The 13,264-nt window shown below is 37.8% G+C and overlaps 1 protein-coding gene and 1 long non-coding RNA gene across 4 annotated transcripts; one reads left to right on the top strand and one right to left on the bottom strand.

Moving 5' to 3' along the window:
* Nucleotides 1-6,493: 6,493 nt before the first annotated feature.
* Nucleotides 6,494-8,201, top strand: LOC147928668 (uncharacterized). 3 transcript variants are annotated; one of them, XR_015580985.1, is made up of 7 exons: nucleotides 6,494-6,930; nucleotides 7,106-7,156; nucleotides 7,320-7,404; nucleotides 7,503-7,538; nucleotides 7,613-7,672; nucleotides 7,832-7,893; nucleotides 8,018-8,201. It is a non-coding gene; the product is annotated as an uncharacterized LOC147928668 (long non-coding RNA). The 3 variants fall into 3 exon arrangements; XR_015580986.1 differs by having other exon boundaries at nucleotides 6,508-6,930; nucleotides 7,283-7,404; XR_015580987.1 differs by having other exon boundaries at nucleotides 6,530-6,930; nucleotides 7,240-7,404.
* A 2,329-nt stretch (nucleotides 8,202-10,530) lies between these two features.
* LOC104742253 (uncharacterized) lies at nucleotides 10,531-10,949 on the bottom strand. Its single transcript, XM_010463237.3, has one exon. It carries the CDS (start codon nucleotides 10,854-10,856, stop codon nucleotides 10,707-10,709), a length of 150 nt encoding a protein of 49 aa, XP_010461539.2. The 5' UTR covers nucleotides 10,857-10,949; the 3' UTR covers nucleotides 10,531-10,706.
* Between the last annotated feature and the right edge of the window lie 2,315 nt (nucleotides 10,950-13,264).

Below are 13,264 nucleotides of genomic sequence, written 5' to 3'. Positions count from 1 at the left end.
CCCTGGTCCTCACCCTTTAACAACCTTCACACAAGACAAGCTGTCCTCATCAGACCTAAGTCTGCATGCCATAATACATAAGGAAAAATCCAATACTCATCTCTCGGGTTGCCACCCTACAGCGCGCCCCCGAATCGTTATCCGAAGTTGATATACCAACCATACTCCCAAGCCACAAAGTCTCAGAATATGGCAATACTAGGAGAACCTAAGTTCCCCAAGAGTCGCGAGCAAACAATTCTGAACACGTCTGAGTCCTATCCCTATCTAGGTTTCCTTCCCGTGGCTCGCGTAAGACATCTCAATATCCTACCAACCACATATCCCTTCACTGGGATACCTCATGACCACACATGGATCATCTCACTGCCACAAGAGCCGCCACAAAGGCCAAACAAATGTCCTAAACAGGACCGCCACCAAGGCCAAACAAATGTCCTAAACATGACCGCCACCAAGGCAAAACAAATGTCCTAAACAGGACCACCACTAAGACAAAACAAATGTCCTAAACAGGACCGTCACAAAGACCATCTGTCCCGAAGGACCGTCACAAAGACCATCTGTCCCGAAGGACCGTCTAAACATGCACTCTAGCTAAACAGCCCGCCACAAAGGCCACACATCTGGCTAAACAGCCCGCCACAAAGGCCATACAATATCTCAAAAGACCACCACTAAGGCCACACAATGACTAAAAAGTCCGCCACAAAGGCCTCACAAGCCCCTCCAAGGCTCTCTCCACTAAAATGGACAAATTTTAACTCACATAAAACTTTCCAATTTTAACATAAAACTTTCCATTTTTAACACTTTCCACTTTTGGAAACTCCTAATTCATGAAACTTTCCTCCAAAAACCCTGCCTCACGTACCCCGAGCACCACCTCATCTTGTTACTTAGTCGCACAACCAACCATCCCAAGCGACCAAGTAAACAAGAGAGATGGGCTGGAATACTCCATTCCCGCTCCAGCCACGGATTATAGATGGGACCAGGCTAGAAAAGCTCAAGTCGCGGCTTGCTTCTCATACCACTTCTTAAACCTTGCCTTCATCCTCGCCTCAGGCTCCCAATTCTGCTCCTCAACAACATCACAGTCTCAAATGACTCTCATCAAAGGAATCTTCTTCTTCCGAAGTTCCTTGATCCTCCTCTCGAGAACCCTCACTGGTCTCGCCTCCAAAGTCATGTTCGGCTGATGATCCTTAGGAATCTTAGCCAACAACTGATCATCCTCACGGAGACACTTCCTCAACATAGAAACATGAAAAACCTTATGGAATGCACGCATAACCTTCAGGTAACTCCAGTCTATAAGCCACTGGTCCAATACGCCAATCACTCTGAACAGACCCATATACCTCGGACTCAACTTAGTCTCAGTCAATGACCTGTTCGGACCCCGCAACATGGCCATCTTGAGGTACACTCTGTCTCCTACCTGAAACTCATGATCTCTCCTCCTCCTATCGGCATAACTCCTCTGCCGATCCTGAGCCTCCTTCATGTTCAGCTTGAGAACCCGAATCTTCTCTGAGGTCTCCTGAACAAAATCTGCCCCGTAAATGCTCCTCTCCACCACCTGAGTCCATCATAACGGTGTACGACACGACCTCCCATACAAAGCCTCATAAGGAGCCATCTTAATACTTGCCTGATAACTGTTGTTGTAAGCAAACACACACATTCTCAGCAAATCCTCCAGCGTCTGGATCGTCCTCTCTGACTGTCCATATGTCTAGGGATGATAAGCTGTACTCATATGCACCTTAGTGCCCATCTCTGCCTGAAACGCTCTCCAGAACACTGAAGTGAACTTGGAATCCCTATCTGACACAATGCTCGCTGGCACCCCATTCAACCTGACTATCTCCTTCACATACTTCTTAGCCAAGACCGCTGCTCCATCAGTCTTCTTAATGGCCAGAAAATGTGCTGACTTAGTCAACCGGTCCACAATGACCCAAATAGCATCAAACGTCCTGGACACTGACAAACCTACCACAAAGTCCATAGTAATCATATCCCACTTTCACTTTGGCATGGGAAGACTCTTCAGTAACCCTCCTGGAATCTGATGCTCAGCCTTCACTAGCGGACACACGTCGTACCTCGCAACCCAACTAGCTACATCCTTCTTCATCCCGACCCAATGATAGTACCTCTTGAGATCACGGTACATCTTAGTCGCTCATGGATGAATAGAAAACTTGCTCCCATGAGCCTCTCTCAGGATCTCCTGCCTCAACTCCTCATCCTTGGGCACACAAATCCGACCGTGCACCAAGATAGTACCATTATCTGATACTCCGAATCAACATCCTTTGAGGCATTCACCAGCCCCAAATCCCCCTCCTGAGCCAACCGCACTCTGCTCAGAAGATCTGCTCTATCAACGGCCTCTAAACCCAACAGTTCCTGAGACACAACACACATACTCAACGCACCGATCTCTCCTACCATAGACTCCATCTCCTGCTCCTGAGCCAAAGCTACCCTCTTCCGACTCAGAGCATCTGTAACCAAGTTAGCCTTACCAGGATGATAGGCTATCTCCAAATCATAGTATGCCACCAGCTCCATCCACCGCCTCTGCCTCAAATTCAGCTCAGGCTGAGTGAATATATACTTCAGACTCTTATGATCTGTAAACACCTATACCTTTGCACCATAAAGATAAGATCTCCAAATCTTCAGGGCAAAAACTACAGCACCCATCTCCAAATCATGAGTAGGATAGTTGCCTTCATGCTTCCGCAACTGCCGCAAAGTGTAGGCAATCACCTTCTCATGCCGCATCAGAACACACCCCAAACCAACTCTAGATGCATCTTTGTAAACCACATAGGGTTCTCCCTGCTCAGGCAAAGCCAACACTGGCGCAGTAGTCAACATCTCCTTCAGGCTTGCAAAGCCTTCCTTACACTCCTCTGACCAAACAAAAGGGACATCCTTCCCTGTCAACTTAGTCATAGGACGTGCTCTGCTCGCAAACCCCTGCACAAATCTCTTGTAGTAACCTGCCAATCCAAGAAAACTCCTAATCTCTGTGGCATTCTGTGGTCTAGGCCAATCCCCGATAGCCTGAATCTTTTCCGGATCTACAGAAACCCCGTCTGCAGACACAATATGACCCAGAATGCCCATCTCACGCTGCCAAACACTGCACTTGCTCAACTTAGCATTTGATATAAAAGGCAAATGGACTATAGCGTTTGTTGACCTTAATGGAGATGAAAGAAAGATGATTGACGTCTACTACATACCTGGCTTGAAAAGTAACATAGTTAGTCTTGGTCAAGCTACAGAGGTTGGATGCGATATTAGACTAAGAGAAGGACTTCTAACAATGAGAGATCGTGAAGAAAAATTACTTGTCAAAGTAGTAAGGTCACCAAACAGACTCTACAAGGTTAGAAAGGGTCTGAAGGATAACACATGTCTATATCTAACAGATATAAGCGAAGCAAGTAAGTGGCATGCAAGGATGGGTCATGTGAATTTCGACACTTAGAACTCTATGATCGAGAAAAGGTTAGTTCATCGAGCTCCAAGCACTACACTTGATAAGAAAATTTGCAGCTCGTGTTTACTAGGCAAACAAACACGGCGCGTTTTTCCACAGGCAACCACTTATCGGGCAACAAAGAAGCTTGAGCCTATACACGGTGATCTCTGCGGTCCAATTTCACCAAGTACAAGTGCCAAAAATCGATACATCTTTGTTCGTATAGATGATTATTCGCGTTACATGTGGACAGTCCTGCTAAAGGAGAAGGGAGATGCGTTTCAGAAGTTTAAAAACTTCAAGATGATGGTAGAGAAGGAAACTGAGAGCAAGATACAAACTCTAAGAACAAACAGAGGAGGAGAGTTTGTATCTTTCGAATTTAGTTCTTTTTGTGAAGAGAATGGCATTCAAAGACACCTTACAACACCATATACACCACAACAGAATGGTGTAGTGGAGAGGCGGAACAAAACTTTAATGGAGATGTCAAGAAGTATTTTGAAGCACATGGGTATGCCAAACTACATGTGGGGTGAAGCTGTGAGACATTCAACTTACCTTCTCAACAGAGTAGAAACACTGGTCACTTAAAGACAGAACACCGTATGAACTGTTCAGAGAAAAGATACCTAATGTTGATCACATTCAAGTTTTTGGATGCATCGGATACACAAAGGTGGACTCTTCATGTTTGAGAAAGCTGGATGACATGACTCGTATCCTTGTTCATCTAGGAACAGAGCCTGGCTCGAAAGCCTACAGGATGTTTGATCCTCACACGAAAAGGGTTATTGTTAGTAGAGATGTTATTTTCGACGAAACCAAAGGTTGGGACTGGAGGATTGATGATATGATGTCAAACAGCAGTGATAGTTTCAAAATCATAGCTGATGGTTTTGGAAACAATGGTTTACACGAAGACAGCAGGGGAATTGAGACATAGCAGAATGATGTTTATGGTAGAATGATAGAAGATAGTGAGAACAGTGAAGACAATGAAAAAATAGACGACCAAGACCAAGAATGTTTACCTGCAAACACGTCACCAGTCATGTTAAGAAGATCTCAGAGAGAGAAGCATACTCCTAAGTATCTTGAGGATTATGTACTGTTAGCAGAAGAGGAAGGAGAGATGTTACTGTTGAGTTTAAATAATGAACTAAGAAATTTCCTAGAAGCTAAGGAGTCAAAAGAGTGGATACAAGCTTGTGAAGAAGAGGACTTGTCATTGAAAAATTGAAAACATGGGATCTTGTCGACTTACCTGTTGGAGCTAAAACTATAGGACTCAAGTGGGTCTTTAAGTTAAAGAGGAACTCAGATGGCAGTATTAACAAACACAAGGCAAGACTTGTTGCCAAGGGATATGTGCAACAATATGGAGTTGACTTTGAGGAGGTTTTTGTTCCAGTAGCTAGGATTGAGACAATTAGACTACTTGTTGATCTTGCAGCAGCACATGGATGGGATATACATCATCTTGATGTTAAAACAGCCTTTTTACATGATGAACTTAAAGAAACAGTTTATGTCTCACAACCTGAAGGTTTTCAAAAGACTGGAAGTGAAGGAACGGTTTACAAGTTAAACAAAGCATTGTATGGATTGCGTCAAGCACCTAGAGTTTGGAACAATAAGTTAAACACGATCTTGTTGGGTCTACGGTTTGTTAAGTGCTCAAAGGAGCCTTCAGTGTATCGAAAAAAGGCTTGGAGAACATCTTTTGGCTATTGGTGTGTACTTCGATGATCTCTTTGTGACAGGAACATGTTTGAAGGCGATCAATGAATTTAAGAAAGAGATGTCATCAAAATTCGAGATGAGTGATCTAGGCAGACTGACATATTATTTGAGAATTGAGGTGACACAACATCAACATGGAATAACATTGAATCAGGCACGATATGCGCAAAGAATTCTTGAAGAAGCAGGGATGAGAGACTGCAATTTAGTGCATACACCAATGGAAATTGGTCTAAAATTGTCCAAAGCTGAGAATGAGAAAGAGATTGATGCAACAGGGTATAGAAGAAATGTAGGATGTCTTCGATACTTGCTTCATACTCGACCTGATTTATCTTTTGCAGTGGGAGTTCTGAGCCGGTACATGCAACACTGTTTACGGTACTTAAAGGGAACAATAAACCTTGGCTTAATATTCGGCAGAACAGAGATGCCAAGATTGATAGGATACAGTGACAGTAGTCACAATGTTGATCCAGATGATGGTAAAAGTACCTCTGGTCACATCTTCTATTTAGGAGAAAGTCCAATAACTTGGTGTTCACAGAAGCAAGACGTCGTAGGTCTGTCTTCCTGTGAAGCCGAGTTCATGGCCGGAACAGAAGCAGCAAAACAGGCTATTTGGCTGCAAGAGTTGCTTTGTGAGATCACTGGTGCTCCTTGTCAAAAGGTTTTGATACGACTTGATAATCAATCTGCGATTGCATTGACGAAAAACCCAGTGTTTCATGGACGAAGCAAGCACATACACAGACGTTTTCACTTTATAAGGGAGTGTGTTGAGAATGGAAGAATAGAGGTAGAGCATGTTCCTGGAAGTGAGCAGAATGTAGACATTTTGACAAAAGCCCTTGGAAGGATCAAATTCAAAGAGATAAAGGAACTTATTGGTTTGAGTGATGTGAAGAGTGAAGTCAAGGTTAAAGGGGAGATTGTTGGTTTAAGCTTGAGAAAGGCTTAAAGAAGAAATGAATCCTAGTCCTAATCGAATTATGATTAGGAAGAAGATAAAGCTCAAGTCTGTCTAGGAGTTATCTAGACTTTGTTATTTTTCTATTAGGAATAGGTTTGCAAACCTAGAAATATGGTATTAATAGCACAAAAAGATAGCTTAATTTTGGTAAATGTTATTAAATATATTTTGGTTGATTGAGTTTAAATATGATAGCATTTAAAAAGTGCTAAACCTTTTAATAACTAAGCGGAAATCAAAATTCGGCTTTAGAGCCTAAAATCATTGAAGCGGCAACATTTTGTCCAAAAAAAAAATTCATTTTGCGCCTAAGTAAAGGAGTTGACATTTTTTTCTTCTTCTAGTTTTACTTTTACCAAACGATTAAAGAAAAAACAAATCCTCCTCTCCTCCATTCTCTTTTCTTCAACCCTAGATAAGCCGATTGTATTTTCCGTCTCACACAAACCCTACAGCTTTCTCCTGAAATTCCTGATGACGAAACAAGCCCAGCCATTTAGAAGATCTACCGGCGGCATCTTTAAGCGAGAACGATGAGGCTGAGACTTCTGCTGGAGCAAGAAGAGGAAGAAGAATATGATGATAAGGAAAACCCAGACTTCCTCGTCCGCCGTCATAGTCGCAGGCAAAACCGGCGGTGTGAAGACTTTTGGAGTTCTTCTTCTACTTGTACCAGATCTGGTGTCACTATATATTGCAGGTACGATCCTTGTTCTCTAATCTTTGTAGCTTCAATCTACTTGCTTCTTACTTTCTTCTCCATCTCTTTTCTACCTATATCGGCAATAGTATCTTCTCAATTTTGTGTCCTCCTTTAAATCTGAAAATTCAATGGTTCAAATAATGGTTCATTTCCTTTGTCAAATCTGTTGCAGGATTTGGAACAGTTGAAGCTAAACCAGACATATGAGAGAACCATATACTAGGTTAGTTATTTCTGTTTTTGCAAGTCCGCTTAATTGTCTTGCTTATTGGAGAGTAGAAAATTATACTTTTGTGTAAATGGAAGAGGGCCGTTGATTTGGATTACTATGAATGGTGAGCTGTTGCAGCAGCAAATTCTTAACATTTCTACAAAGAGAACTACAGCAGGTGGAGATTGAGCTTCGAGCCCAATGATTACAATGGAATCAAGAGAAGGACAGAGAGCTTCATGCGATTAAACTACAAAGAGGTCTGCTAGCTGGTTTATATTTATAAGTGTGTTTGCTATCAGCAACTAACTTGTGTTTCTTAATATAAGTCATTCATATAAGATTTGAATGTGTTCAGGGCATTGTTGGATTCGACGTTGGTTTAGCAGCAATGGTGAGTGAGTTCTTGCTTGTGTTATTCTTCAGTTCATATTGTAAACAGAGTTATGAATGTTTTGATTCTGATAGGGAAATCGAGCAGGAGGAACCTATGATATGAGCTGTAAGTGTATCGAGGCATGTAAGAAGGTGAGGATGGAGATTTGAATGTATCTTTTTTATATAAAAAAGCTATTTTCTGTATTTATTTGAGTATTTGACTATGATATGGTGTGTTCTATATAATATTGAGAATCGATTGTTGCAGTAAACAATCTGATTTATAGTTTTTACTTTGCTGCTTTGTAGGGTGAATCTGGAAGCTACTGTTTTTGGGATAGTGCCGCTTACTTTAAGTTATAGATATTGAGGTTAGTGAGTCTTGTTTCTACAAATTGATCCTTTTTAGTATATGGTTTATTCAGTTAAGGTGAGTGATCTCTTGATAAAGTTATTAACCATCCTTAACTCTTCAAACTGTTTACTTTTATGCAGAACCAGTGGTGAGTGAGCAAGAACCCAAAAGAGAGAGCTGAAGAGATTAGAGAGAAGAGGAGCGTTTTGTCTAAGACGAGAGTAGTTGATGTTTTTGTATATAAGATTTGGTTTGGATTAATTTTTTTTGTTAAACATATGTTTTTAATGTATTTTTATGAAATAATATATATTTTTGATCAAATTTAATTTATATAAAAATATAGAAAATATGTAATGCAAAAAATATATTATAGCAAAAATATATAGCTGACTGTTGACAAAACTATAGTACAAATATTTTGCTACAATTAATTATAATATGGCAAATAAAAAATGCTACTAATAATTTTAATATAATGATAAAATTGCACTATTATAGAGAGACAATTAATAGCATACGAAAAAACGTTATTATATGTGTACCTTTTAAGATAGTACTGGCAAAGACAACATTTACAAAATCGCTATCAAAAGTTATGGCAAACATAAGATAGTTTTGTGAGTTTGACTTGAGGTTTTGGTGAGAGCAATTGTGAGAGAACTTTAGTTTTGAGAGATTTTTCTAACTTAATAATAAGAGAGCTATTCTTATTTTTGATCTTCTGTTCTTACAAAACCTGCAACTTCTGCAACTATTTCTATACGGCAGTCTCAAAACCTGTAAAGGTAGGTGCTGGCTTGTAAGATTAACATACGAAGTTAAAGTTTTGAGTTAAGAAAAAGAAAAAAAACTTTGATTTTTACCTCTCTTTTCGATATTGCAGAGAGATTTGTTGTTTACAATCTCCCAAAGGACCAAACTTGAGGGGGCTTTTCTAATTGCTGCTACTAATATCTCATCTCTTGTATCTCTTTGTGGATGGAACTAAACAGAACATGTTTTTTTACGAAGTCTATTAAGAGCTAAAGAAATACTAACTGTGATTACTCAAAAAACAATATTGATCTTTCTCACCGTGATAAGTTTTCCAGCATCTCTTCTATTTTAGCCAAACTGATTGCTGCTACTGCAGTCTGCAGCGGCTCCAGATGAAATCCCAACCTAACGTATATAGATTCCGAAAAAAGTATAAAACTTTCATGTTCCTCCTCCAACGTGTATGTGCAAATCGGATCCACCGGAGAATGTGACTGTGACTCTTCGATTTGGTGAATGTGACTCTCCGATTTCAAAGACAAAACTTGCGGATTACATGCACTAGAGTCGGCGTTGATATCTGCTGTCGGTCACCACAAATTGAATCTTCCTCCTCTCCTTGCAATAGATTGTCGACAAAGAAAGAGAGGCGGAAGAAAAAATTATCAATTTTTTTTCCCTCACCCAACAATAATTGAGCATGTCGATGCTTCTTAGGGATTATTAATTAAGAGGCTCTTCTTAGTAATATTGCCATTTTTGATTTATTTTTAATCAGATTAAAGTTAAGAAATATAACTAAAAAGTCCTGATAAAGATCGTGTAAGTGCATATTGATGAAACTTGCACACATGGTAAAATCTCATTTTCTTGCTCTGCTTGCAGGTTAAGCACTATCATCACAGCATCCACGATCTATCCTTGCTAGGAAAAAGAATGGAACAAATGAGAAAATAAGTTCAATTTTGAAAAAAAAAAGAGGAATAGATCACTAAATATATATATAGAAAAAGACTAAATTGTGTTAAAAATAAAAACTGAATTTGAAAGAATTGACAACAACAATGGTAATAACCCTAATTTTACTTAGTTAAGGAATACAAAAACTGTAACATTAAGGTGAACAAACTTTGTAACGTTAAGAAAAAAATATAAAATTATAGTATTAGAAACGGTTAATATTTGTTGCAACCCAAAACTACAAAACGTTGATACTTCGTAAAATTAATTGAATTTAGTAACTGAAAAGTAATTGAAAAGTGAATAGAGATGTCGAAAGTATATACTGCCAAATATTATCATGTTATGGAAAGTTAGGGAAAACTCTTTATGTCGAAAGCATATACTGCCAAATATCATCGTGTGGACTTTGGAGGATGGGAGTCCGATTTTATCAGATCAAACATAATCCATACATCAGTAAAACTAGTTTGGTCTTGCTGCTATGGATAAATCGGTAGAAATAATGAGCTTAATAATGATTATAGAAATTTATGAACCAATGAAGATCATACAAATTAATTGGTGAACTAAGTACATATACGGCTACAGTTTCGTATACAACTTTCAAATTGTAAAAAGTTTCACCTCTTATATGATAAACCAGTTAGGTAATTAAACTTTTCATCCGGATGAAAGGACAGATGAACAATTTAATCTTAGGCTGATGACGAAAGTGAATACTTAACCAAAAAAACACAAAATCTATGAAAAGTGTTTGATACAATAGAAAAAATTTAGGAAACTAAAAAAAATTAATTAGTAAAATCAAAGTTACACTAAAGGAAAAGGGGAGGTTTGTGATGGTTTTTCAGTTAACAGTCAAACAAAAGAAAGCAAATGAATGCACAAAGAATGGAACAAAGGAACAGACCAATGTTTTTGCTCCTACAGCTAAGGAAACTAACGTTTGCTCATTCTATAAGAAGACTCACAACACTATGTCGTACATAAACGGCCTAGCTAGATATCGATATCTCAATTACTTTTTTTTTTTTGGTAAAAGTCTCTCATTTACTTTGTCTATCTTTTTCTCCTCCTAAATTACATTTATATATTAATAGAAGACAATTACGCAGCAGGAGCATAATCATAGCCACTGTCATCATCAGCACCACCACTCTCAACATACGCTGCTCGAAAAGTATCCACCACATCTTCATCACATACCGTGGAAGCATGGTTAAAGCTCTTGATGACCAAGTTTGCAACGGAAGACATCACTGTTTCTTTTTTTTTGGTTTTGGGTATGATTGAAGAGGATTGCAGATAGATGGACGGAGCTACAAGAAGTGTGATGATGAACGTTTAATGTTGATGTGATTTTGGTGAATATAATAAGAGAGACTAATACGGCTTTTATAGATGGAAGTTAAAGGTATAGCAAGTGGTGAACGCACTTTGGGGTCTTGACTGCCTTTGTGGAGTTTGCGAATTGCTCATGTTGTTGTGTGTTTGGCACAATAGATATTACATTTTGTTCTCACACGTAAGATTTTCTTGTGACACATCAGACCTTGAGTTAATTTATCGGTCCATTTATATTCCTTTGGAGTAACACATGTAAAGCATTTTCCTTTTTCACTAATATTTTTCCCCACGCACAACAAAAAATAAAATAACAAAAGAGCTTTAATATAAGATTCTAGCTGCAACATTGGATCACTTCAAACTGAAATTTGGGGCATAGAGTTTTAACTGCGGTTCGACTTAAATATGCGCTTTTTTTTACAAGACTATATGAGTAACTATAAATGTACCTTTTCACCAATATATAACTATAATGAAGCATCATTGTCTCAAGTTCGTTATACTTATCACGTAGTAGTCATTTGTAGTACATTTAATTCCCATCTTACAAATTTTCAATACTATTTTTATTCAAAATCGTACTTTTTATTCAATATATATTTCATTGACCTTTTTCTGATGCTGCTGATACGTTCTTTTCATATCAATAATGTAAGGGAATTCGAAAATTCAACGATATACGATATTGATAATTTAATGATACATCATAAACAATTACGTCCGATTAAACTGGAATTAAGAAGCTGAATAAAGCGCCTCCTTGTAAGTCTTCCAATGATGCAAAACGTGTCCAAAGACATCATACTCGCAAGATTCCATTTCTTGCGAGTACACATTTTAATCTTGTACGGAAGTATGTTATGTATTAAAATGTGATAGTTGGTTAATATAAAACTCCATTTCCTAATTGTTAAATGGCATTGGTATGTTAGTATGTATCAAATCTCTTAGGCAAATTTTGTGCGACTTTGAGTTATAAATGATACTATAAAAAAAAAAAATTAAGTACGTTTACATAGAATTTCAAGATTCCTTAATTGTATTTTTGAGAATACATGAGTTTCTCAATACTGATTTTTGAAACTCATGTATAAATTAAGAAACTTTACCTTTTCGTAAAACAATAAATAAGAATAACACATGGGATAACCTCCCAAATCACATGCATATTTTATCTTACAAGTAGGAGAGATCGACCTCATTTTAGTATTGTCTTATTGTAGGAAATGAATGTTCATGAGAGGCATAATTCTTCTATATAACATTTTTTTTTGTGTTCCTACTCTCATAACACCGGCACCAGTGGCAAAGATATTATGAACTGTATATTAGTATATAGGTCTTACGTGTATTTATTTCAGTGAAAAAGAAATTGAAAAGAGATTGAGAGGATTCATTTGGTCAATATGATTAATATAAGTACACAAAATCATTATAAGAAGAAGAGAAATACAAAATATGAATGGTGTATATAAAACTGATCCAAACCAATTATCGAACGCAGTAATGCTGATGATGGACTCATGCTGCTGGAGCATAATCATAGATAACGTCGTCATCCTGGTCACCGTTTTCGATATATCCAGCGGTTTCTTCCCCAACGCAGGATTCACTAACATAGTCATATTTGCAGAAAGCGAATTCGGATAAAGAACACATGTTTACTTCTGTATTTGTTAACGAATAGAAATAAATGCTGTTTGACAAAAAAGAAGAAAAAATAAATGCTAAACAAAAGAAAATCGTAGACAAAAGGGGGTTCATTTGATAGGAGAATGGTAGATCGTTGGGATCTATCTACATGTAAACCAAAAAAAAAAAAAAAGTTAACAAAATGTGAACTCAATCCATCTTCAGTTCAACCTTCAGGTCAACCTCAAAAAGAGTGTGATGTGCTTACTACACATTGGCCGAAATCATAATGTGGCCAAGTACTTTGTAAAGCAGCATCACATTCAATAATAACAAAAGGAAAAAATTCGAGACCGTTGAAGGGAATAATGCTCTTTGGTAAACTGGGTACAACGTGTTAATATAATAGTGATTCCTGTAAAGATTTGATATCACAATCATCAAATAGTGATTATGAAAGATGAAAGTGAGACTTGTAGTTGTATACATGTCAAAGACTGTATAACCAGAGATATAGCAAAAAAATAAATAAAGAAAATCTAATGAAATTTTTTTATCAACATAAGTATAAGAAACAAAAACAAAAAACAATCAAACATTCAAAATAATATACAGTATAACCTTTATAATTTAGTAATACTAGGCTATGATATAATATATATATATATATATATATATTTTTTTTT

Source organism: Camelina sativa, chromosome 14 (genome assembly GCF_030686135.1).
Source record: "Camelina sativa cultivar CO46 ecotype springtype chromosome 14, ASM3068613v1".
NCBI classification, from domain to species: domain Eukaryota; kingdom Viridiplantae; phylum Streptophyta; class Magnoliopsida; order Brassicales; family Brassicaceae; genus Camelina; species Camelina sativa.
Note: the sequence above shows the minus strand (reverse complement) of the source record. Positions and strands in the feature narration are given on the sequence as shown.

What these genes read in the sequence shown, in the direction of transcription:
- LOC104742253 (XM_010463237.3), bottom strand. Translation starts at nt 10,856, where the DNA reads ATGTCTTCCGTTGCAAACTTGGTCATCAAGAGCTTTAACCATGCTTCC.